The sequence below is a fragment of the Dromiciops gliroides genome, chromosome 1, assembly GCF_019393635.1.
Source record: "Dromiciops gliroides isolate mDroGli1 chromosome 1, mDroGli1.pri, whole genome shotgun sequence".
Classification (NCBI taxonomy): Eukaryota; Metazoa; Chordata; class Mammalia; order Microbiotheria; family Microbiotheriidae; genus Dromiciops; species Dromiciops gliroides.
Window position 1 is genome coordinate 625,349,568 of NC_057861.1, and position 26,150 is coordinate 625,375,717.

A 26,150-nucleotide genomic window follows, 5' to 3' on the forward strand; every position below is an offset into this window, starting at 1 on the left:
CCTTTTCCTAATACAATACAAGCTCCTGGAAGGTAGGGATTCTTCTCCCCACCCCACCCCACCCCTACTCTGCCTTGTTTGTATCACCCAGGAGAGGCACTTAACAAATGCTTGTTAAAGAAAGGTCAATTTCCATGAAAGTTAACATTATCAGCTTCAAGCTCACTGCTCCTATAATATTGGAATACTTTTAGATCCTGTTTTAGGTTTACTAGGTCATAGAATTAGAGCAGGAAACGTACTTAGAGGCCATTTAGTCCACCCCCACCCCTCATTTTAGTGTTAAGGAAACTGAGGCCCAGGAAGTTTAAGTAATTTTTTTACAAGGTCACAACAATGGTCAAACTCCATCTCTGGGACTCATTCCCCTTGTAACCTCTTTGTCCTCTCTAGGCCTCAGATTGCTCATCAGTAACATAAGAAGTCTGAGGTCCCTTCTAGCTCTAAATCACTGATCCAATGGAACCGAAGCCCAGATTGGGCAAGGGACTGGTCCAGGGTCACCCAGGGAGCCAGTTGTCCAGCCCGTCAGTTGTTCCGTCCAGTTTCTGGTCAACCGTAAATTTGAGACACTTGTCTGAGCCTTAATTCACGGTGATGTTATCAGCCACAACAAGACAAAAGGGCACATTGCCTAATGTCCCCTCCTCTTGGGATTTGATTTGCTGCGCAGGTTTGGCAGCGCAGTCCCACGGATTCCAAAGGTCCCTGCCTGGGACAGGCATCGCACTGCGCCTGCGCCCCTTGCTCTTCCGGCCCGGGAAGACTTCAACTCCCAAGGGCTCCCTGGGTTTTCCTGCTGCTTAAAGGAAGAAGAAGGGGGAGGGGTCAGCGGAAGCCACGCCCAGTTCTGCTTCGCTGGACCGTTCTGTGAGGAGGGAACGAAGGTGGGCGCGTGCAATCTGGCTCGAGGCTCCTTACTAGGTTTCCCTGTGATCTCTCGGTCTTCCAGAGGGACTTCTAGGCGGTGGCAGAGGCTTCCCGGGTCAGGTCTCCCTTTCTTTGCACCACAGTGCCCATCCTGTCAGCCCAGGGGTCAGAGGAGTCATTCCACCTTCCCCATGCCCGACCAACACCCACCTGTAGCGCCCCGCGATAGACCGCGCCCTCTCCGTCCCCCCGCCCCTCCCCCTCCCCCCCCCCCACGGGAGGCCTCAGGGGACCCATGAACCCCTTGGACTTCTGGGAAGAGACCCCACATACACACACACACCTTTGGGCCCTCTAGCCCCATTCCCCAATCTGGGAGCCCTTCCCTGTTCCTGAAAGGGGGTTAGGATGGACAGTGCGGCTTTCTCCCTGGCTTGCCTAGCCACGGTCCCCGCTCCTGGGCTTTCCCCTTTCCCCCACCCTGTCTAAGTCCACCTTCCCGTCCCTGGAATCTGGCAAGAAATATGGAACTGCAAGATTGGGGCTGACCCTGAGCCTATTCCTGTTCCCAGGTGCTGCAGTGTCCCTGCTCCTAAGTGACCAGCTGCCCGGTGCTATGTCTCGTCCACCCCCTGACGTCATCACTGATGACTGTCTCCGAAGTTATAACTACCTCTTCTGCCCAGATATCCTCCGGTGAGCCCACCCCAAGAACTGGGGATGTTGGGGAGAAGTGGATCATCTTACCTAAGGCTGGGAAAGAATGAATGAATGAGTGAATGGCCTCTTAGGATTGACCCCCTTACTGGAGGGATGTCGTAGAAGGCTTCTGTCAGAAAGAACTGATGGGGTCCAAATGCAGATAGAAGCATACTATTTTCACTTTATTTTTTTCTTGGTTTTCTTGTTGTTGTTGTTGTTTTGGTCTGTTTCTTCTTTCACAACATGACTAATAGGGAAATAAGTTTTACATGATTGTATATATATATATATATATATATATATATATATATATATATATATATATATATATATATATATATATATATATATATATATATATATATATATATATATATATAAAACCTGTATCAAATTGCTTACTCTTTTAGGGAGGGAGAAAGTTTGGAACTCAAAATTTCCAAAAAAAAGGAATGTTAAAGTTTGTCTTTACATGTAATCGGAAAAAATAAAATACTAATAAAAATACAAAATCACCACAGACCAAAGAGAGTAAGAGAGAGAGAGAGAGAGAAAGAGAGAGAAGGAGAGAGAGAAGGAGAGAGAGAAGGGCTTCTGACTTGAGGTGGAGGTAGAACTTCGTACTCATAGATTGAGACTCTTAAGTTGTGACTCTGGAGAGGCCTATAGAAAAAATTAATCTCTATAGTCATCAAAACTAAAAACATTAATGAAAAACTATCAATAAGGGACAGAGTAAGGTAGAACTTTACATTTGGGTGAAAGAAGGTGGTGTAGTGGATAGAATGCTGCCTCAGATACTTACTAGTTGTGCTACGTTGGGCAAGTCACTTAACTTCTATCTCAGTTTCTAAATAATGGCACCTATCTCCTGAGGCTGCTTTAAGAATCAGATGGAAATAGGATTTGTAAAGTGCTTTGCAAACTTTAAAAACTGCTATATAATTGCTAGTTATGATGATGATGGACCAGGAAACGTCCTTACACTGCCGTTTACTACCCGGGCCTGCTAAATTTGAAAGGATCATTGAATCATAGACCTAGAGGTGGAAGAGACCCCAGAAGCTTGCCGGTCCAACTCTTCACTTTACAGATAAGCAAACTGTGTTTCAGAGAAGTGAAATGACCTGCTCAGGACCACACAGTAATTGTCAAGAGGTTTCTTTAATTCTAGAGGCAGTATTTTTTCCTGCTGTTCCATCATGCATCAAGTATAGGACAGGTAAGAGGCTGTATCTCTGTCATCCAAGGACCAGCCTAAGTCCAGAGAGGCTCATCTTGAGAAGGTTGGTCACCTTTGTTTCTTTTTGGTTCCCATCTACTAAGGTGTTGTAATCTGTATTGATGAAGAGAGGCCATACCCTGAAGAAGTATTTTTATTATTCAGAGGGCTTAAGGAACATTTTAAATTTTTATTATTTTAGATTTTCATTTTTATTCAGAATTTAACAGTCATCAACAAAATGAATATTTCCATACATATACACTGTAGAACAGAGAGAGCTCATGAAACTACAAATCTCAATAATGGAGATCTTCTTTTTAAAATCTTTTTTTCCCCTGAACTTAACACCAAATAAAATGGGAATTTCCATATATGTAGTAGAAAAGGAAAAGGAAACAGTACATGACACTGTGGCTTTATTAAGTGCAATTTGCATTTCTTTTAAAATGTATAATAAATTCAACATATCTTTCAAAGCTGTTCTGTTTATGACTTTTTCTGGCCTTTTGTGCATTTTTTGAATAAGGTGATCAGTGAGCCTCTCTTCCTTCTTTCTTCCTTCTTTTCTTCCTTCCCTCCCGCCTTCCTTCTTTCCTTTTCCACTCTATTGCTGTTCTTCCTCTTCTCACCCTCTCCATCACCAATGGAAAAAAATTAAAAGCCTTCTTTTAACAGATTTGCATAGTCACTTGCTTTTCTTTTTAAGCATATAATAAATACAACATGTAATTTTCAGTAACTTTTTTAAAGGGGATTTTCTTTTCTCCACAGTGACAAAATTGCCTTTATCACTGGAGGAGGCTCAGGAATTGGGTTCCGAATTGCAGAAATCTTCATGCGGTATGTCTATTGTTATTTAGCCTCCCACCTCCTCTGTCTTTTTTTTTTTTCCCACCTCCTCTGTCTTTACTTATTTAACTCACCCAGTACTGGACAGACTCACATTTGGGTCCGCTTTTTACTCTTTTAACAAATTGTCCATCCCTCTGCAGAGGCTTCCCTCAATGCCTATAGACTCTAGTCTTCCCCCACCATTGCCCTTCTCAAATTGTGTCAGTTACCAAATTCTTTTTTTTTTTTTTTGCCAGGCAATGAGGGTTAAAGTGACTTGCCCAGGGTCACACAGCTAGTAAGTGTCAAGTGTCTGAGGCCGGATTTGAACTCAGGTCATCTTGAATCCAGAGCTGGTGTTTTATCCATTGTGCCACCTAGCTGCCCCCTAATCTCCTTAATTCTAATTCTGCAGTATATCTACATTTGCCTCATTCTCTCTTCCCACTGACTTTATACAAGGACAAGCCTTCATTATTATCTGCCTGTATTATTGCAATAGCCTCCTAACAGGGCTCCCTGCTACCTTTTCTTTTTCCCTCCTGACATTCTTCGTGCCAGAGTAATCATCTTCATGCATATATCTGATTATATCATTCCTTTGTCAATTCTTCAGTGGATTCTAATTGCTTCCCTGAAAACATGTATAGTCCTTTGCCTGGCATTAAGCTTCTATACAGTCTGTAACCATCCTATCATTTGAGTTTTACTTCCCACCCTTTCCTTTATAATTAGATGACTCTTTATATCCTGTATGCACTTTGTGCTTCCCACTTCTGTGCCTTTGCTCATGATGTTCCTTATGCTTGAAATTCCCTTCCTGACCCCTTGCATATTGAATTTCCTAGCAGTCCTTTTTAGGCCAGCTAAAATGCCAATGCTCCTCCAAGAATTTTTGCCCAATCTCATCCTCCCCGCCCCTCCAGTGACATTGTTGTAAATCACCTTTCTTCCTTAGGCTTCATATAGTATCTTTTAATGTATTTATCATGGCTTATTTTATATCCTAGTGCTTTATATGTATTATATCTCCCTACTATATTGTAAACTCTATGGCTGCAAAGTATCTTACTCATTTTCAATGATTTACTAGTTCGTAGCATAGTTCTCAGCATATAAAAGGTGCTTAATAAGTGTTTTGTTAAATTGAACTGAGTGTAAGATGAGTATAATGATCCCTGCCCTACTCACCCCATAGATTTCTTTGGGAGATCAAATGGAATAATGGATGGAAAAGGTTTGAAAGACATAATGTGATATGCAAATATTCTCTGAACTGGTATTGTGTTGTTCTTTCTTTCTTGATGTCTTGACTTGGGCCTGAATTGGGTTGAAGGGAGGCAGAACTACACAGAGTCATCAGTCTCACTTCCTTTTCCAGTCATTGGAGGTCAATGGCAAGACATGAGTTAGGAAAACTGTTGACTGTCAATGGGCCAGTGGTATTTAACTAGCCAAAGAATGTAGGTTGTCATGGCTAAAGCACCACATAGTGTCTTTGGGGCAGGAAGGGCATCTCATTGAACTTGTGAAGAGGGAAGAGAGATTTATAACTTTTGTACCTCCTAAGTTCTCCATTGTATTACACCCAGTGTTGGTACAGCTTATCTGTATCTCACATACAGCAAGCATTTATTACGCACCTTCTATGTCTAAGGCATTGCACAAAGTCCTGGGAATACAAAGACAATGAAAAACAGTCCCTTCCCTAAAGGAGCTTACATTCTATTGGGGGGGGGGTACGACATGTGAATAGTTAAGTGTATGCCTGATAATTTGAGGAAAGAGACAACACTATCAGCTTTGGGGGTCAAGAATAATTTCCTGTAGGAGTGCAACATGAGAAGCCTTGAAGGACACTTGGGATTCTGAGGCAGAGGTGAGGAGGGGGTGCATTCCAAGCCTTGGGGATAGCTTCTGCAAAGGCAAAGAGGACCCACCTGCTCTCTAGATAGGTCACAAGTTGGATTGGTCTCCATTTTATCCAACTGCTTGCCCTTTTTCCCAGGGGAAGACAAAGAAGAGGTTCTTTAGTTCTTTTCCCAAACTACTGTGTGCACAGACTGCTACAAATCATTCTAGCTGGGCCCAGCTTGCCCCTGCTTCCTACCCCTTCCAAGTAGGATAAGTAATTTTACTAGTTGACCTATGTGCAGAATGTTATATGTATTGAGTCTTTGGTGCACGTAGTCTGTGGTGGTGTTTGTGAGGCCTGGTTCAATATTTTGTTTACCTCTAAGAGGCCAGGGGAGTGGAGGTGGGGTTAAGTAAATGTCCTGGTATTGGCCTTTGGTAGGCCCAAGGCAAGCCCAAGGGAAAAGAAGTTGAACAAATATTTAGGCATCTACTGAGTGCAGAAGAATGGGGGATGGGGACATATAAAGATAAATGTGACCTGGTCCTTGCCCTCATGTAATTTGCATATGACACCTGCCTTCAGAACTGGTGCAAAATAGAGCATGTTAAGATCAGAAGAGAGGCACAGACGTGCTTTCAAAGAAAAGAGAAACAAAACATTTGATTAAGCAGATATTTACTTGGTGCCTGTGGTGCAGAGCAAAAATCAAGAAATTCAGAGAAGAAGCTGGACCATGTAGGGGCAGGGAGAAAAAAGAAGAGATCTCTGAACCCCTTTACTCAGTGGTGCTTGTGGCATGGCTTGCTAAGCCCTGGTATGAATGATTAGAAACGAGTTAGTATTGTGACATAGCAACCAACAAAACTTAATATGATATTGGATTGTGCCAACACAAGTATAGTATCTAAAATAGGCAGAGGTGGAGGGCAGAGGGAGGGTTAAAAAAATCTCACTGTAGGGGCAGCTAGGCGGCGCAGTGGATACCGGCCCTGGAGTCAGGAGGACCTGAGTTCAAATTCAGCCTCAGACACTTAACACTTACTAGCTGTGTGACACTTAATTAAAAAAAGAAATCTCACAGTAGTCTTCCACAGTCAGGTCACATGTGTAGTTTCATATTAATTCTACCTAGAAGATCTTGATCTTGATGGTCTCAAAAGTTCCTGGTGGATCTTTCCATTCCCTGTTTTCCGGACCTTTCCTTCTCCCTTATCTTTGCTAACATCCTCTCCCATTGTAGAAATGGGCTTCCTTTTTATCCATCACTTGTTTAAACCTCCTCCTTCTTTCAAGGCTGAACTCAGCTGCCACTTTCTCTGATATTTTCTTTCTTTGGGGGGGGGCAATGAAGGTTAAGTGACTTGCCCAGGGTCACACAGCTAGTAAGTGTCAAGTGTCTGAGGCCAGATTTGAACTCAAGTCCTCCTGAATTCAGGGCTGGTGCTTTATCCACTGCACCACCTAGCATCCCCCCTTCTCTGATATTTTCAACCAACAGCGACCCCTCCTTCATCACATTTTCGTAGCACTTTGCTTGTCCTTTTCCTTAAAAAATTTGCATATATGTCTTATCCTTGCAGGATCTATGTGGTTTATATCTTTTTATTCTCTAGTGCCTAGCTCAGTACCTTACAGCTAAACGTGGTTAATGATTCTTGAATGGAATTCTGGGGCCTCCTTTTTGGAAGGACATTTACAAGCTAGAGCAGGTCCAGAGGAAGGTAATTAGAATGATTAGGGGACTTGAAGATAAGTTAAAAGAACTAGAACTGGTCATTCTGGAGTAGAGGCAATTTAAGAGGAGTTTGATCCCCAATTTATACAATTTGGAGGCCTATCATATGGAAGAGGAATTGTTTTAGATGGCATCTGAGGGGGCAACTTGTGTTGATAAGTAGAAAATGCAGAGAGAAATTTCATCTTTATATGTAGAACTTTTTAGTAGAAAAATAGAATCAGTTTCCTTGTGAAGTTGGGAACACCCCATAACTAAAAGAGTTTAAGCGGAGACTAATAACCCTATGTTTAGAATAGATTGTATAGCGTCATGGTTCCCAAACTGTGCAGCAAACTCATAGGGACACCTTTGGGGTAGTTAAAATTTTTTTGTTTGTTTGTTTGTTTTGTTTGTTTTTGCAGGGCAATGAGGATTAAGTGACTTGCCCAGGGTCACACAGCTAGTTAAGTGTCAAGTGTCTGAGGCTGGATTTGAACTCAGATCCTCCTGAATCCAAGGCCAGTGCTTTATCCACTGTGCCACCTAGCTGCCCCCAGTAGTTTAAATTTTTAACCTAACTTAATAAATGGAACTGTTAGGTATTTCTTTTAGCCTAACAATACCATGAAAAAATTACTGAGCCATTAAGGACACCGAGAAAGTTTGAGAACTTCTGGTAGAGAGGATTGACTTTTTTTTTGTCAGCTAATCTTCCAGCTCCCTTTCAATTCTAGGATTCTGTGGCTTTCACAGGGGAGTCAAACCTATAGAAAAAGAGATTTGATAGCTTTGAGATGGTGCTCAGAGGGGTGGAACTCAGAACAATGAGGATAGTTTTTGGTAGCATATATATGGATCAAAGGAATTGAATTCAATTTCATAAATGTTTATTAAGCACCTATTATGTCCAAAGGATGATGCTAGGTGCTGGGGTATCCAAAGGTGAAGGTCATAGCCCCTGTCCTCAAAGAGTTTACTGCCTCTAAGGTGATATAAAATATACATAAATAATTATAATAAAAATAGAATATGTTGAATGCCCAAGCGAATGTGATTGGGGTCTCCTGTATTACCAGCCCAAGGAGGCAAGGAATTGGGGTGGCATTGTGGGCACCATGTTCAAACCAAGTGTGACATAAATCTTTAAGGCCCCTTCCAGCTCTAAATTTGATGGTCCTTATGGAGGATGGAAGAGAGGGGGGTCTGTGTCACCAAGTGCCCATCATTGTGTTCTGGGAGAGGATGGATCTTTGTACTGACTAGGACAGCCCACATAAGGTGGACATTTAACTGAGGATTTCAGGTACAGGGAACCAATCCTAACTGAGTACTGTACTTTAGCTACTAGCCCTCTTCTCTCTCAGCCCTCTTGACCCTTACTCAGCCCCCAGCTCTTTCCCTGCCTTACCTTCCTTGCTAGAATCCTTTGCTTCTGGGGCATGTTGCTTTTAATTCAGTGGGTCCTTTTGTAAGATAGGAAACTATCTAATATGCAGTATCTTCAATAAGTGATAAAGAAGGGAAGAATCCCTGATTATATTTTGTTTCCTTCTCTTTACTGTCTAGTGTTATCCCTTTAATGTCTCCCCCTTCTCCCTCTGTACCTGCTGTTTGTTGACTTGAACTATTTGTGTTTTACAGACATGGCTGCCACACAGTCATTGCTAGCAGAAACCAGCAAAGGGTGTCTGATGTGAGTGAGATCCCCCTCCCTGGCCCCCACTGTTGGGAAGAATTGATCAGTACCGATTTCTCAGGAGCTCATTGTAGATGTGACGCTGTGTTCCTAGGCACAGTGGATTAACAAGTGGTCTGTGGAGGGTCAGGGATGAGAGTGTGATGGTGGCAACCACCTGGCTGTTTCCTCTTTATTGTGGCACTTAAAACACTGTGAACCCAAACCTTGTTGCTTATCCTTAGGTTCTTCTTTTCCAGATGTCCCCCTTAATATTATTAACCCACTTTAAAGTTTACAAATATTTTTCATTTTTATAGCCTTGTAAGATAGGTAGTGCAAATATTCCTGCCATTTTACAGATGAGAAAACTGGGGCTTGTAGAAGTCAAGTGACTTACCCTTAGCAACATAGCTAATGAATGTCTAAATATCAACTAAAACTCAGGTCTTTTGACTCCCAAACCCAGTGTTTTTTCCCAATGCACCCTGCTGCCTCCCCTGTTTTGTTTTATTGAGTTACTGCTATTCTTTATGGTGTTTGTAGGGTATTTCGGGAAATAGAGACTTTTGAAATCCTGTGAGTGGAAGAGGATAGGAAGTGGGTTATTTCCTTTCTTACCCATAGCCACTTTCAGACTGGAAAAGGAAAACTTTTTCCATAGAGCTTAGTGTCCTAAGTGGTATCAAACCCATTTTATTGTAAGGGAAGCAAAAGGGAATTGGTATAGCATCTCTTAGGTTACAGGCAGAAGAAAGACTCAAGGTATTCTTTCCTAATCTTCCAGCTCTCGTTCCTCCATGAATTTCTTCATGGTAGTTTATGAACTTTATATGCATTACTTAAAACCTGTGAGTTAGTCAAGTTTTGCTAGACTACTTTTATTATCCTATTTTTCAGATGGGAAAATGGGTTTAGAGAGGTGGAGGGACTATTAGTAAGTGGCAGAGCCATGTTATAAAAGCTGGTCTTTTGGTTCTTGTTCTTTTTGCTATTCTAAGTGCCCTCTTACTGGGTGTCACTGGTGGTATATTATGGTATAAATAGAAATAATAGGCCAATGCCGAGATATCTCGTGTTGTCTTCTGGTACAGGCTGCCAAGAAATTGGTTGCTGCCACTGGCCAACAGTGCCTACCCCTGTCTCTGGATGTCCGGGATCCTCAGACCATTATTGCTGCAGTCGATAAGGCTCTGAAGAAGTTTGGCAAGATTGACATTCTCATTAATGGTGAGTTCCCACAGAGAGAAAACAAAGGGCCTTAATCCTCATTGGAAGAAAGGAGCACATACTTTCTTTAGCATGCATCTTCATAAGGGTATGAAATAGTGCAAGAAATTTAGGGATCATTACATTGTATTTAGAACTAAAAAGAGATCTTAGTGATTATCTAGTCCAGCTTCCTCATTTTACAGAGGGGAAAACTAAGGTCCAAAGTCACACAGGTATTAAATAGCAAAGTCAAGATATGACTTTGAAACTAACAATCTTTCCACTGTACCACCCTGCCTTACAGTGTACCTAGTCCAAACTATACCTATGTAAGAATCCCTTCTAAAATTTCTCACCCCCACCCCTTGCACATTCAGTTTCTATTTGAAAACTTTCAGTGATAGGAACCCCACAGCCTCCCAAGGCAAACCTTTCCTTTGATACTTCTAATTGTTAAAGAAGTTTATTCCTACACAAGCACCTCTGGAACCAAGCAGAATAACTCTAACTTCTGTTTGATAGGCCTTTAAGCCCACTATTCTGTTCCCCCTAAATTCTTTCTAGGATGACCATCCCTCGTTGTCCATCCCTTCTCCATCCTGGTCACCTTTACCTAGAATTGCTCCAATTTGTCACCATGCTTCCTAAAATGTGATAACCAAAACTGTCTGCGATATTCCAAATATGGTCTGACCATGTGAAAGTACACCGAGTTATCCTTCACTTTCCTCCTTTTGGACACCTTGCCCTCCCCTCATGTAGCTTAGGGTAGCATTTGAAATTGTTGACTCATTTTGAGTTTGCAGGCTACTAAAACATATAAGCTATTATGTGGCCACAGGCCTCCCCGCCCCCCCACTCTAATCTTGTACTTATAAAGTTGGTTATTTGAACCCAAAGGTAAAATTTTACATTTATTCAATTTCACTTTATTACATTTGTCCTGTGGTTTTAGGTTGTCAGGATTTTTTTTTGGACTTTGATTCTGTATTCAGTGTATTAACTATTCTTCCCAACTCTGTGTCATATTCACATTTGACAAGCATGCCTCCTAACAGCACAGGGCCAAGGAATCATACCTAGGGTATTCTGGTAGACACCAAGTTGACTTCTCCCCACTAATTAGTACTCTTTGAGTCTAGTAAGTTAATTGTACCAGATAATATTTTACAGATTCTACCCTCTTTTCCTTTAAAATATGTATCTCCAAGCCTTTGACACTTTAATTGTTCTCGGGATTCCTTCAGAAATGATCAGTACCAGCTCAGCAATGATGGCTGCTAGTTCTTTCAGTGCTCTAAATGTGATTTTTTTCATTTAGGTCTGGTTTTGTGAACATTAAGGGTACCTGGTCAAATCAAGTTAAGTGGTTATTAGCTTCTGACTATGTCCCAGAGAAAGGCAAGAACAGGCCCTGCCTTCAAGGAGCTCACAGCCTAGTGGGGGAGACAACATATGAACAAGTACACAAAGAAGTGTACAAAGCAGATACAAGGCACTCTTAAGAGGGGAAGGCCTAGGCCTTCTATACCTTCTCCTTAGTTATCACCAGAACTTTACACAGCATATGTGGCCCAGCAGAAAAGCCACCTTTGGGGCAGCTAGGTGGCACAGTGGATAAAGCACCGGCTCTGGATTCAGGAGGACCTGAGTTCAAATCTGACCTCAGACACTTGACACTAGCTGTGTGACCCTGGGCAAGTCACTTAACCCCCACTGCCCTGCAAAAAAAAAAAAAAAACACACACACACAAAAAAAACCCCAGAAAAGCCACCTTTACATATTGGTTCTAATTCAAGGGCAGAGTGTATCTGATGTGACTATACTAAACTGCTCACCTGGGCTGGCATGCATCATGAAAGGCTGAGCCTAAAACAAGGCTCCTCCTATAGTAAAGCAGTCTAAGGGCCCATGTGAAAGGACACTAAGGACCTGCAAGTATTTAGGAAAGAGAAGTCCCATTGGGATGCCTAAAGAGACCACAGCCATCAGTGAAGGGAACAACTTTTGGCAAGTTCTCTTATCAAGGTTTTATTTTAACCTCATGTAGAGTTTTACTTGGGTAAAGGTCTTTTGGTCCAGTGTCCTGCCCTTGCTCTCTAGTGACCATTTGTGTTTTAAGTTTGGGTAAGGGTGAGGGGTTGGAATTAGGATGGGAGGGGACTGACCTTTGGTCAGGAAGCATTTTGTTTTTATTGGCCCTGTGATTTCATTGGTCTAGGAAACTCCCTCTGCTAGGGGCTATCAGTACAGGTTTTTAACCTTTTTTGTGTTATGGATCCTTTTAACAGTCTAGTGAAACTTTTGGACCTCTTCTCAGAATAATGTTTTTAAAGGCATAAAATAAAATGCATAGTGTAATGATTGGAATGACGCCACCTGCTGGAGACTTACTGTAGAAGAGTTCCGCCCATGAAGCGAAGGTCTTTGAGGGCAAGACCAGGAGTCTTTTCTTTGGAGTGAGGAAGTGACACGGGCTAGTGGGAGGAGGAAGGAAGAGACTGGCGCTCGGTCTCACTCTCTTTCCTGGGGATGCTGGTGGAGAAGGCAGCTAGAAATGCGCTCTCCCTTTAATAGAAAGAGGAATCTAGGCCTTTCTTTTCTCGTTACCAAATTCTTATTCTCCTTAATAAATGTTTAAAAGTCCAACTCTTGCTAAAGCTTATAATTTATTAGCGACCACTCATTAGATATTTTAGACAGTTTAGCTAGAATTTTAGCCCTTAACAATAGGATTATAAAGGTAAACTAAAGTTAGTAAAATAAAGATGTATTTTTTCCCCATTCTACTTCATGGACCCCCTTAAAATCAGTCTTTTTGAGAATTACCTCTAGGGGCAGCTAGTTGGTGCAGTGGACTGGCCCTGGATTCAGGAGGGCCTGAGTTCAAATCCGGCCTCAGACACTTGACACTTACTAGTTGTGTGACCCTAGGCAAGTCACTTAACCCCCATTGCCCCACAAAGAGAGAGAGAGAGAGAGAGAGAGAGAGAGAGAATGACCTTTAGCCACTAAGAGATTAAGTTATTTGTTTAGTGTCAATTAGTATATGTCAGAGCTGGGACTTGAATTCAGCTGGGACTCTTGAGTCCATTCTTCTATCCACAGAACCATGCTGCCTCCTCATATTTTTCAGTACATTATTTGTACTCTTTATATGTGCTTATTGAACTGATTGCTTAAGGTCACCAAGAAAGGAGAGCCACATTTTCTTACTTTGTTCACTATATTCTTCAGGAGGTGATTTATTAATCTAATAATAGGAATCATCTCAACAGCAACCTTTCCTATTTTGGTTTCTTCGTTGTTTTGCATTGGCTTCATCCAGAGATGAGGATTCTTCCTGGTCCCTGCACCTGAATCTACAGTTCCATTTTTTATGGGAGTAAATGTTTGGAGGATTATACCCAGTGCAAATAAAATACACAGACGCCAGTATTGATAATTGCCCTTTTGGCATTATGTGTGTACCTTGAAACATGATTTTATTTCATGTCATTTCATGGTCATTCTCATTACCATTAGTGGAAGTAGCAGCAATATTACAGATTATATTACTCCAAATTGTTATATAATTCCTTCTCAGTTTATTCTGTGCTTATCTGTGTAAATGTTTTATCTTCTCAGTAGAATCTATGCTCCCTGAAGGCAGGTACTGTTTTTTGTTTTGTCTTTGTATCCCCAGCACCTCGCACAAAGCCATGCATACAGCAGAAATGCTTTGTCGAATGAATGAATACTCTGTGTACTGTGTATCTTTTTTTTCAAAGGTAAAAAGAGTAATAAAGTATAGGATTTAGACTGAGATCTTAGAGGTTATCGAATCCTGTAATTTTATAGATTTTTGCAGATGAAGAGAGTGATTCTCAGATAGGTTAAGTGAATTTCCCAAGTCACATAGGGAGCTTGGCTTTAGGGTCCACACCTTTTAACTCCAAATGAGTGTTATTTCCGTTGAATCACACTAATCTGGAATGGACCTAAAGAGCCAGCCAGTTGGACCACATAGTACCTGAATGACCCTGATGGGCAACAAGGAAAGTGAGAATTCTTCTCTGGCTATCTTCATGGGGCACCTTGGACCTTCTGGGGAAATTGGCTCTTTGCTTCTCACCATAGACTTGCTCTGGTAGGTTGAGAAGTCAGTTTTTATTCCTGTCTTCTTTCCTTAAAGGTCTTGCAATAAGATGTTCACAAGGAATTATGATAAAAGTTAGACTTTGTGGGGGCGGCTAGGTGGCACAGTAGATAAAGGACCGGTACTGGATTCAGGAATACCTGATTTCAAATGCAGCCTCAGACATTTGACGCTTACTAGCTGGATGACCCTGGGCAAGTTACTTAACTCTCATTGCCAGCAAAAAAAACAAACAAAAAAACCAAAACCCCCCACAAAACAAAAAAAAAAACACAAAAATTAGACTGTGTGATGAGAGAAGGGGAGAGATTTCTTACTTGAAGCTGGCAGGTTTAGGGATGTGTTCATTGAGGGAGGTCACATCTGAGTTAGGCTTTGAAAGTCTAGCAAGACTTCCATCTAAAAAGAATAGAGGGAATGTGTTCCAGGCATGAGGTATGTAACCATACCTCATTCATGTGTGAAGGCCTGGAGTTGGTAGTTGGAGTGTCCTGTGTGAGGAAGAGAGAAAAGGCCACTTTGACTGAATTGTTGAGTGGGGGAAGGGGAGGAATAAATATATAATGAGACTGGACAGATAGCTTGGGGTCAAGTTGTGAAGGGCTTTAAAAGCCAAATATAGAAGGCTTCTAGTTTATCTTAGTAGCAGTAAAGGCCACTAGAGCTCACTGAGTAAGAATTGAATATTTATTGAATATGTTTGTCTAATGAATGAATGGCTTGTAGATTTAACCAGAGCCCCAAACCTGCCTTGTGTGATTCCCAGGTTATTTCTGGAATCTGATCATTTGATACAGAGGACAGTGAATAAGGCATTGAGCAGACTGCTTGCATTCTCTTTATAGATCTGGATGGGGAGCACAGACACTTTTCTCAGCCCTCTGGTCTGCCCCTGCCCTAGGCTAGGCCCTGCTCCCTCACATGGGAGAAAGCCTGTGCTACCCTATCAGTGGGTGCTCATAATGACAATAATGACTCTCTACAATTCTTTGAGTGTTATTTTTACTGTTAGTAATATGAGCTCACATTGCTTTATCAAGTTAAGATTTACAAAGCACTTTCCTCAAAACAAGTTTGTGAGGTAGGAAGCATAAACATCATTCTCCCATTTTCTAGCTGAGAACATTGAGCCCCAGAGTAGTTAAGTGACTTCCCAAGGTTGGTTCAAGCAGAATTGAACCCAGGCCTTCTGATTCTGAGTCCAATATTCTTTCCACTTTACCAGACTCCTTCACCCACGCCTCTTAATTTTGTAGACTTCCAACCTTCGTCTTTGAAGAGTGAAATCCCTACTCATTTTAGTTTGTGGTCATATGGAGGTTTCAGTTGCTCATCTTTTAATTTTCTCCAGTTCTGTTTTGGCTTTCTTGAGATGTAGGGACTAAGTGAAGTCAAGTCAGCAAGCATTTATTAAGTATCTTCTATATGCCAGGTACTGAGCTAGTCTCTGGGGATACAAAGAAAGACAAAAAACAGTCCCTGCCCTCAAGAAGGTCACATTCTAATGGGGGAGATGATACACAAAAGAACTATGCACAAATAAGATTGTCTGTTTATCTCCTCCCCTCTCTCTCGCTGACCACATCTATCTATCCAGAGTGTCCCCAAAGTCTCAGTGAAGTTTTAAGCTTTAGTGGTTTAATGCTGCACTGAGACTTTGGAGACACTGTATAGCTACAGGAGAAATTGTAGATAATCTCAGAGGGAAAGCAGATAGATAACCTCAGAGGGGACGGGGAAAGACTTCTTGCGTAAGGTGACACTTTAACTGAGATTCAAGGAAAACCAAGAGGAAGAGATGAAGAGGGATAGAATTCTAGGCATGGGGGGGGGGGGACACTCTGGGTTGGGAGTTGAGTGTCTTGTTCAAGGAAGAGCCAGGAAGCCAGTGTCACTGGATTACAGATTATGTTGGAGGAGACTAAGCTTTAAGAAGACTGGAAAGGTGGGGGTGAGGACAGGTTGTGAAGGACATTAAAAGCTAACCAAAGGATTTTATATTTAATCTTGAAGGTAATAGGGAGCCACTGGAATTCATTGAATGGGGAGGAGACATTGTCAGACCTGAACTTGAGAAAGATCCTTTTGACAGCAAAGTGAAGGATGGACTGGAGTAGGGAGAGACTTGAACCCCTACCACTGGGCTGTTGCAATAGTCCAGGTGTGAGGTGACGAGGGTCTGTATCACTGTGCCGTTGGGAGGGGCGTATTCAGGAGATATTGCCAAGATAGAAACAACGGGACTTGGCAGCTAATTGGAAATGAGGGGTGACGGAGAGTGTGGAGTTGAGAAAGACACCTGGGTTGTGAACCTGGACAAGTGGAAGGATGGTAGTGCCTTAGATAGTAAAAAGGAAGTTGAGAAAAGGGTTTTGGGGGAAAGAGGATGAATTAATTTTGGACTTGTTGTATTTAAGATGCCTCACCAAACAACATGGAGAGTCCTGAAAGGTGCAGCATTCTGGATGTTTGCTCTCCCAGAGTGTGTGTTTAGGAGCTTCTTTGCATTTTCTCTCTCCTTCTCCCTGCTTTTCTCCCCCAGGTGCAGCAGGTAATTTTTTGTGTGCAGCCAGCAGCATTTCCTTAAATGCATACAAAACTGTGATTGATATTGATACAATTGGCACCTTCAACGTCTCCAAAGTTTTGTTTGAGAAGTACTTCCAGGTAGGCTTTTGCATATCCTTGACACGTTGGGGTCCCTGGGGGCTTTTCTGGCTTTTGCTCCCACTTTCTTTCTCTTGTCTGTTTCAGGCCCATGGTGGTGTGATCATTAACATCTCTGCTACCCTGGACTACCGAGGGCAGGCGCTCCAGGTGCATGCAGGCACTGCCAAGGCAGCTGTGGGTATGGCCAGCTCCTTAGGAGGCTTTTCCTCCCTCTCGTCCCACATTCCCTGATTCCCCCGCTCTTGACAGCCATGGCTGGTTAAATAACAACTGTCATCACAATTCATATGGGGTGTCCTAAAAGTGTTTGTGGTTTTAAGCTAAACACCCCAACGTTTAAAACTTTTGGGACACCCTCTGTAGGAGGGCTTCTTAACCTTTTCCCACTCACGACACTTTTTGCCCAACCCTGGGTATGTAGGTATGTAAAATAGGTATATATAACCTTTTACTGTTGCCAAATTTTTCGCAACCCCCACATTCAGTTATGTGACCCCATATGGGGCGGAGACCCATAGTTGAAGAAGTTAAGCTCTATAGTGTTTTTAAATGTTCAAAGTGCATGTAATACATAACCTCCTATGACCTCCTTTGATCCTCATAGCAAGGATCTGAGGTAGATACTGCAAGTATTATCCCCATTTTACAAATGAAGAAACTAAGAATCAGGGAGGTTAAGTGACTTTCCTATAGTCCCACAGCTAATAAGTGTCAGGGGTGACATTTGAACCCATGTTTTCCTGACTTCAGTCCCAGAACTCTATCTACCCTATAAGGCTTCCTCTAAAAGAAAAGCTTGCTTTTTTTTTTTTTTTTTGTGAGGCAGTTGGGGTTAAGTGACTTGCCCAGGGTCACACAGCTAGTAAGTGTGTTAAGTGTCTGAGGTCGGATTTGAATTCAGGTACTCCTGACTCCAGGGCCAGTGCTCTATCCACAAAAGCTTGCTTTTTTATTCAGCAGTCTAAAGAACTTGGCAAGCTTGATCCCCTTCAGCCAAATCCCCTTCCTCATCCATTCCCTTTTTTCATCTCTATTTTTTATCCCTTTGCAGATGCAATGACAAGGCACTTGGCTGTGGAGTGGGGTCACAACAACATCCGAGTTAATAGCCTGGCTCCAGGCCCCATCAGTGGCACTGAGGGGATGCGTCGACTTGGTAAGGCCAGGCTGTGGGAACAGTGTCTCCAATTTTATTGAGTCTCCTCCAACCTGTGGTTTCACCTACACTTATTGAGAGGCAGTATGGTATAGTAAAAGCACTTGGGAAACCAGAGATCCGGGTTCAAGTCCTGACTTTGCTACTTCCTCAACATGAGACCTCCCCCCCCACTAACCTCTAAGTAAAATTTACCATTTGTTCAAGTTATGAATTTAAAAAAACATTCTGAAAAGAGTTATTACCATTGTCCACAGCCCTTTAATGTTTTCAGGCCCTATGTAGGTAAATTTTTTCTTCACTCTCTAGCTTTTGAATATATTTCAATAAATACTTGGTCTTGCTGGTGTGAGTGCTAACTATGATGGTGCGGGTAATTGCATTTCTGTACCTCATTCTGTGTAGTATTTGATTTTTGGCCATGTCTTTCCATATATCCTCTGCAGATAATTTACCAAACATGCTAGAGGCCTTCCACTGGTTCTTATAATATTTCATGAATTCTGGGGCAGCACATGGCTGTTATCCTTTATTCTTCCTTCATGACTTACCTGCCTCCTTTTCTAGTCATAAGTGTTCTTGATGGTATTTTTTTGTTTTGGGTTTTTTTTTTTACGGGGCAATGGGGGTTAAGTGACTTGCCCAGGGTCACACAGCTAGTAAATGTCAAGTGTCTGAGGCCGGATTTGAACTCAGGTACTCCTGAATCTAGGGCCAGTGCTTTATCCACTGCGCCACCTAGCCGCCCCCGATGGTATTTTTTTATGACACCTCTTCCACAGAAGTCACCCTTGGGAAGCTGATGAAATAGCCTTAGACTAGTTTCTAGAAAATTCCTGACAGATATCTGACTTCTCTAAGGGATTAACCCTGTTTTGATTCAATCACATTATTATTTTTGGTTCCTTAGCATTTAGAACCTGTCCTAGACATGATTCAATATGGAATTGTTGACAGTGTAGAGAATTCTGATTTTGTATTCTTTCCCTTTTCCCCTACCCACATCCATTCTTCAGCCTCACTGATGAACACGTGACTTGGACTTCCTAATTCTTTTTCCTGTTTTTCTCTTCAGGTAGCCATCAACCCAACTGGGATAGAAATATTTTGGGAAGCCCTCTCCAGAGACTGGGGAACAAAACTGAGATTGCCCATGGTGCGCTGTTCTTGGCCAGCCCCTTAGCATCCTATGTGACAGGCACAGTTCTGGTGGTGGATGGTGGGAGCTGGCTGACTTATGCCAATGATTACATGAAGATGTTGGGGATCGAAACCTTCACTTCCAAACTCTAGGTGATGTACACCTCTGCCCTCTTCCCCCCCCCCCCCCCCCCCCCCGCTCAGTTCCTCCTTTTAGCAGTTTGCCCATCTCATTGGTAGGAGAGGCTAACACTGGTTCCTAGCAGTTTGATGTTGTTTCAAGTTGATAAGGTGGTTTGCTTGGTCTGGGAGAGAAGATCTGCGGAGGCAGTTGGTGCTAAAAAGTGGTGAGCCTTGAGAGAGTGTCAAGAGACCTGGGTTCTAGTTTTAGTTCTGGTACAGATGAGCTGTGTGACCTTGGGCAAATCACTTCCCTTCTCATTTGTCCCCTCTCTAAGATGACAAAGTCAGATTAGACTGTCTAAAGGTCCCTTCCAATGCTGACATTCTCTTGTTCTATTTCTAAGCTGCCTTCTTTCCCTAATTGTCTGTGTCTCTTAAACCACCAAGTTCACTTAAGGGTATTTCAAAATCTTCATTCTTTCACAATGCCCTGGGCTTCTGTGTGTGTGTGTGTGTTTTGTTTGGGAATAGAGAGTATAGTATGGACAGATAGTTTGTCGAACTGGTAGAGCCCTAGCAGGGGAAGTAGTAGTAGTAGTAGTAGTAGTAGTAGTAGTAGTAGTAGTAGTAGTAGTAGTGATAACAACAACATATAGTTGTGCAGCATTTTCTAGTTTGCAAGGTGCTATGAGTTGCAAGTTAGGTAGAGGAAGTATGATTATCTCTGTTTTACAGATGAGAAAGCTGAAGCCTAGAGTGTTGCTACAGGTCACTTATACCAGGTCTCCTTCCCTCAAGTACAGCCTGCTTTCTACCTACCATACCACACCTAGTTCCCTTCCTGTTTGAGTTGGCGAGTTGACTTATGTTTTGCAGCCAGAAGAAGGGGAAATATTTCTAAGTCTGTAGGCTCTTTTTTCATAACACTCATTGGCTAGGAACCACTGATTTTCTCTGTTCAATCTTAGATTCAAGCTGATGGTTATGTGGGAAGAGGGGCTGCTTCAGTTGAGTTTCATAAAGGCTGGCCCTTTTCTTAGTCATTATAATTTAAATATCTAGAGTCCTTTTTTCTTTCCTAAAGTTTGCCCTCTTGATTTCTCAGAAGGGTCATTGCACTCACCACAAATTAACATTAAGAATTGACATGATGGGGCACCTAGGTGGCGCAGTGGATAAAGCACCAGCCCTGGATTCAGGAGGACCTGAGTTCAAATCCGGCCTCAGACACTTGACACTTACTAGCTGTGTGACCCTGGGGCAAGTCACTTAAACCCAATTACCTCACCAAGAATTGACATGATATTAATATAAGTCTGTATGTATTTAATATGATTGCAAGTTATTGTTAAGGGTTAGAATTCTAGCTAAACTGTCTAAAATATCTAATGAGTGGTCGCCAATCAATTACAAGCTTTAGCAAGAGTTAGACTTTTAAGCATTTATTAAGGAGAATAAGAATTTGGTAAAGAGAGAGAGAAAGGCCTAGATTCCTATCTATTAAAGGGAGAGCACATTTCTAGCTCCCTTCTCCGCCAGCGTCCTCAGGAAAGAGCCCCAGAGTCAGCGCCAGTCTCTTCCTTCCTCCTCCCACTAGTCCGCGTCACTTCCTCCCGCCAAAGAAAAGACTCCTGGTCTTGCCCTCAAAGACCTTCGCTTCATGGGCAGAACTCTTCTACAGTAAGTATCCAGCAGGTGGCGTCATTCCAATCATTACATTATAGTTATTAAACTTATACCAATAGAATATTATAAATTAATGTTACCCTTATATTATTAATATCATTCTATATATGCTCTAATATCTCAAGGTATGGCAACTAACAAAGAGGAAATTATTATAGTAACAATTGATATCTACATAGTGCTTTAAAGTTTGCAAAGAGCTTTCTGATTCTTCTCTCACTTGAGCCTACTAACAACCCTCTGAGAGACGTTCTACAGCAGAGGTGTCAGACTTTCTGGGCCACAAAACTCCCCAGTTCAGCCAGAAGCAGATTACAATGTAATTAGAAATCTTTAACAAAGCAAATACAAATATAATACAACAGAGATAATATTAAGTTGTGGTTTTCTAAGTTAGTATGTAGCAGTAGGGATCAGGATCCATTCTTCTTTTGAGTTTAACACCAGATTGTATGGATATTATTTATGTTCATCTTTTTACAGAAGAGGAAATTGAGACATAGAGAGGTGAAGGCTTCGTCCATGGTCACCTACCTAGTAAATACCTGGTTGGGAGCAGGTTTTTTTAAATTTTGAAATCAATACCCGCCCCCCCCCCCCCCCCCCCCACCAAAGAACAGTGGTATATTTAGAGTAGAGCAGAAATAGAAGACTATCTGTAAAAAAAACATGCAGAGTGAAAAAAACCCTAAATATGCATGGCTATTAAGTACAGTCTGCTTCATCATGTTACTTGCAAACTTGTCCTCTTTGTCTCTTTCTTTACCTCCCTTTGGTGTATTTGAACACATTCTTCAGTGACCCTTTTCCTTCTTTTCTTTTTTGGCAGCCTTATTGCTAGCTGTCCCCTTGAATTTATCCCCCAAAATAAAACAAAAACACAGTCTTTGGAACAAGCAATTATAGTCAGGCAAACCAAATCTGCTTATTTGACATTCTCAAAAATGTGTATCTCTTTGGCACCTTCATTCCCACACTAGAATCAGGATTTGAACCTAGTTCTTCCTGACATTAAGTTTAGCACTACCCACTATGATCTACAATCGAAGTGCATATTGCATAACTCAGTCCCAGCTGATAGGGAAATCTATTTCCCCATTTTATAAAGGAGAGCCCTAGTTGAAGTGAGGACTGGGAAATCAGATTCCTCTCTGTCATTCTTTGCTATGTGACACTCAATTAAATACTCCCCTCTTTGTGCCTCACCTCCCTCATCCGTTTGGAATTAGATCAAGGGCATGAAAGGGGCTGCTGAGCTCCCTGCACAAAAAGCCCTTGGGCTCACCCCTGGATCTAAGAGCTCAGCTAAGCTTGTACCCAAGTAGCCGCTCTAGGTGAGCTCTTAAAGGGTACCCCAAAGCCTTCAGTCAAAGGCTTAATTTCAGGAACAAATAGTGAGGTTTGAGGACAACCTTCTCTTTATCCTAGAAGTATTTTTTAAATCATCACCAAGAGAAATGAGTGTGCATCTGTATGTGTTGCAGGGGAACTGGTGGGAATTACTTTACCTTATTTGTGTGTGATTTATCGTAGTTCTGTGTCTTTTTTTCTTTTCCAGGAGTGAAATGTCCACTAGAACACTTCCTTCAATAGGCAAGGGGATGCTATGGCCCAAAGGAAAGATAAAACCTTATAAAGTTTTGTTCCCACAGTAACTTAGTTTCAACACAGAAGGAAGGAGTCCCTGGCCCTTGTGCTACTAGGCAAAGCTTGTAGTTCTCTTTCCTAGACGCTTGAGTTTACTCCCTAAGATAAGAGGAGCTATTATTTGTCTTGAGAATAATTTTCTGGTTATCCCCGCAAAAATGTTGAGTTGGTAGCTCCCACCTTCTCTCTTTGTAGCCATCAGGATGAGCAGAAGAGCCCCATCACCCATAAACCCCTCAGTCTCCCCCAGGAGGCCTTTGTGTCAGGCCACCTGGCCTTGGGTTTCTTGCTGGATTTCAGAAGGAATGTTTTGCTTCAGCTCTTCATATTCCCTAGCTGTCAGTGCTGAGAGTCCTCTGTCTCTACCCTTCATCCTAGCCACCTTTGCCAGCTCTGCCTGGCTGAACTTAGTCACTCTGGAATCCCAGCCCAGTAAAGTATGCAAAAACGTTGGGGGCATTTTCTTTCTTTCTTCCTTCCTTCCTTTCTTTTTGGCGGGGCAGTGAGGGTTAAGTGGCTTGCCCAGGGTCACACAGCTAGCTAGTGTCAAGTGTCTGAGGTCAGATTTGAACTCAGGTCCTCCTGAATCCAGGGCTAGTGCTTTATCCACTGGACCACCTAGCTAACCTTCTCACACACACACCCCTCCCCCGCCCCTGGCATTTTCTTTTAATGCTTCCCAATCCCAGTTGACATTCTAGTTCTTTCTTGCTTAGGTCCTAGTTGCACAATGTAATGCTGACATCTGTTAATATTTCTTACAGGTAGCTGTCCTGCTGAGATAAATGAAGGAGGGTTCCTACCTCAGACCTACTCTTCTCTCAGAAGACTTTCCTGGCTCCTCTCCCCTTGATTCCCTCTGGCATGCGAAGCTATTTCGAGGCAAAGCTGCAGGGTACTAAATCTAACAAAACTATTTCTCAGCCCTTCCACTCTTAGGGGTTTTCTGTAAGAAAAGCCTGGTGAATCTACAACCATTCCCTCCTTTCTAGTGGCTCCATTGCTGATGCTTCTAGGCAGGTTATGGGGGCCAATTTGTTGAGCTTCTGGTAAGATAATATTTTATTAGGGGGTAGTCCTGGATTGGGTTAAAACAAACAAAACTTTTGTAAGCAACCACAAGATATTAACCATCCTAGGCACATCTTTTACTAGCTCATCCTTTCAATGAACAGACACTCAGATAGGAAATACATTAAATCTATATTTTGTAAACCTTTGGAACAAAGGGCTCTTATTGGAAAGATGTCAGCCTCTTCTCTCACCCTTTCGTGCTGACTTAACCCTGCTGGGAACATTGTTCAAAACTTGCTGAGTCTTGATAAGAGCCTTATTTTCACCTGGATCATCTTTGCCCTCCCTCTAAGGATAAATAGGATGACTGATGAAATGACTGTCAGGCCAGAATGACCAGAACTTCTGGATTTGCTTCCAGATCCAAACAGTGGGCTTCAGGTATTTCTCTGCTCCCTGATGAGGTCATGTTCTCTATTGTTTGGGGAGGGGAGGAAAGAGTTATTAGATTAGACTTCGTCATAGCCAAAAGGAAGAGAAGCTGTTAATAGTCCATTTCCAGGGGCAGCTAAGTGGTGCAGTGGACAAAGCACTGGCCCTAGATTCAGGAGGACCTGAGTTCAAATCCGACCTCAGACACTTGACACTTACTAGCTGTGTGACCCTGGACAAGTCAACCCTCATCACCCTGCCAAAAAGAAAAAAAATAGTCCATTTCCAAATCCCTCTTCTGTCCAAACTCTGGAGTATTGCTTCAACTGTTCATTTTGCTTAATGTAGTCTTGGGTTTTTTCTTTGAAAGGGGAAAGTATGTCAGGAAGGAATGAAGTGTGACTAGATCTCCTCTGGCCTCCCAGACTCACCTGGAGCCCTTTCCCACCATTCAGACACTGCCAGCTGAGAATTGTTTATGTCAAAGTGAGACTTAATAATACACAGTGGTGTTTTATAAAGTCCTGAGGGAAGCAACATCTCTTGTTGGGAAGAATCCACCCCTTCCTGTGGTATGCTAATAGCATATTAGCAGAGACACCCCCTCCTGGATTGCATATAGATTTTGCAAGGGGTTATTCACATGCTCTTGGTAACTGGGAGATGCCAGCAGCAGATAAGTTGCTGTGATACAAAGCTAATTAGGGCCAGTTGTGGGGATGGGGTAGGGTTAGCTGGGAGAATGAGTGATTGCATTAATTCCCTATGATGCTGACTGCTTTAAACATAATAGGAGCAATCTCTTCAAATGCAGCGAGCTTTTGATGATTCTGGGGCCAGTTACCTAGATCCATGAATTCTTATTTCTCCAGCTACCCACTGCTTGCTATTTTTCTGCATATTAACACCTCTACCATTGTCTGGGCAAGGACCAGGAAAATAGCCCCTTGATTTAATTACTTGCAAACAGTTTAATATTGAAACTATTGACTACAGTGACATTTTGCAGCAACTTTGGAAATTTATTATCCATACAATCCTATGTGAAAAACTTACCAAGGGGGAGCAAAATTTATACTGTTTGTTCAAATGAGGCTATTCATATAGAGGAGCTGGGATAGTTACTGACCCCTTTTACCCTCTGGATGGCACTTTTAAGACTGTTCTGCCATCCTCTTCTCAGATCCTCATTTTTCCCTTCCTGTTTCCTATCCCCTCTTACCCACCATCCCAAGGTCCCACTGGGGGCAGCCAGTGCTAGTAGCTATGGGCTGGTAATGGGTTTTATCCACCATATATCTTTGATCTTTCCTACATTAATCCTGTATTTTACCTAGAAATTTGTTTTCAGAGATTTTTTCCTTAGTGCCTTAGACCCCAGCTTCTTAAATGGTGGGTCATGGCCCCAGATGGGGTCATGTAACTGAATGTGGGGGTTGCAAAAATTTGGCAACAGTAAAAGGTTCTGTACTCATTTTATATACCTGGAGGTAAAAATTTCTCAGGTGAAAAGGGGTTGCAAGTAGAAAAAGTTTAAAAATCCCTGCCTTAGACCACAACTTACAAGTATAGGACATTCAATTAGAGTGGAAAGCAGGTCTTCCTCTCTTTCTTAAGGTGCAAGGCCGAATTGTGAAGCCTCCCTGGGGTCTGATGTTTTGTTTAGGAAAGATTCAAAATGTTGGATAAGGAACATATATAAATGATTTAATGTGCTGTTTTTCTCTTTGCATCTTGGTTGTAGATAGAGGGGAAAGTTTACAAAGAAACTTGAGACTTAATCTTTTGTTTGTTTAATTGTCAATTGTCCTGTGCAAAAAATAAAATTTTGTTCTTGAAGTTATTTAATGAATGTCAATGGATGAAAAATCATCCTTTATTTTTTGTTGATCAGTTTAGACTTCCTTTCCCCAAGTCTCTTCTCTTTTCTCCAACTCCCTGCCGCCGCCCCCCCCCCCATGTGGCTTTCACCAGTTTTAACCTCTGCTTACAAGTTTCTTTCTCATGATGGCCAGAATGCAGAATGGGTGGTCAGTCTGTAACCACAAATGAA

At 42.2% G+C, this 26,150-nt stretch overlaps 1 protein-coding gene across 3 annotated transcripts; it reads left to right on the forward strand.

The window, feature by feature from the left end:
- The first annotated feature begins 820 nt into the window (after positions 1-820).
- Positions 821-25,940, forward strand: DECR2 (2,4-dienoyl-CoA reductase 2). 3 transcript variants are annotated; one of them, XM_043976658.1, is made up of 10 exons: positions 821-887; positions 1,443-1,566; positions 3,569-3,637; positions 8,845-8,896; positions 9,973-10,108; positions 16,772-16,896; positions 16,984-17,077; positions 17,951-18,055; positions 19,131-19,348; positions 23,416-25,940. In XM_043976658.1, the coding sequence occupies exons 2-9, from the start codon at positions 1,487-1,489 to the stop codon at positions 19,346-19,348; spliced, it is 879 nt and encodes a 292-aa protein (XP_043832593.1). In that variant the 5' UTR covers positions 821-887; positions 1,443-1,486; the 3' UTR covers positions 23,416-25,940. The 3 variants fall into 3 exon arrangements, with proteins under 3 accessions (XP_043832593.1, XP_043832594.1, XP_043832595.1); XM_043976659.1 differs by having other exon boundaries at positions 854-985; XM_043976660.1 differs by lacking the exon at positions 821-887 and adding an exon at positions 945-1,035.
- Positions 25,941-26,150: the final 210 nt, after the last annotated feature.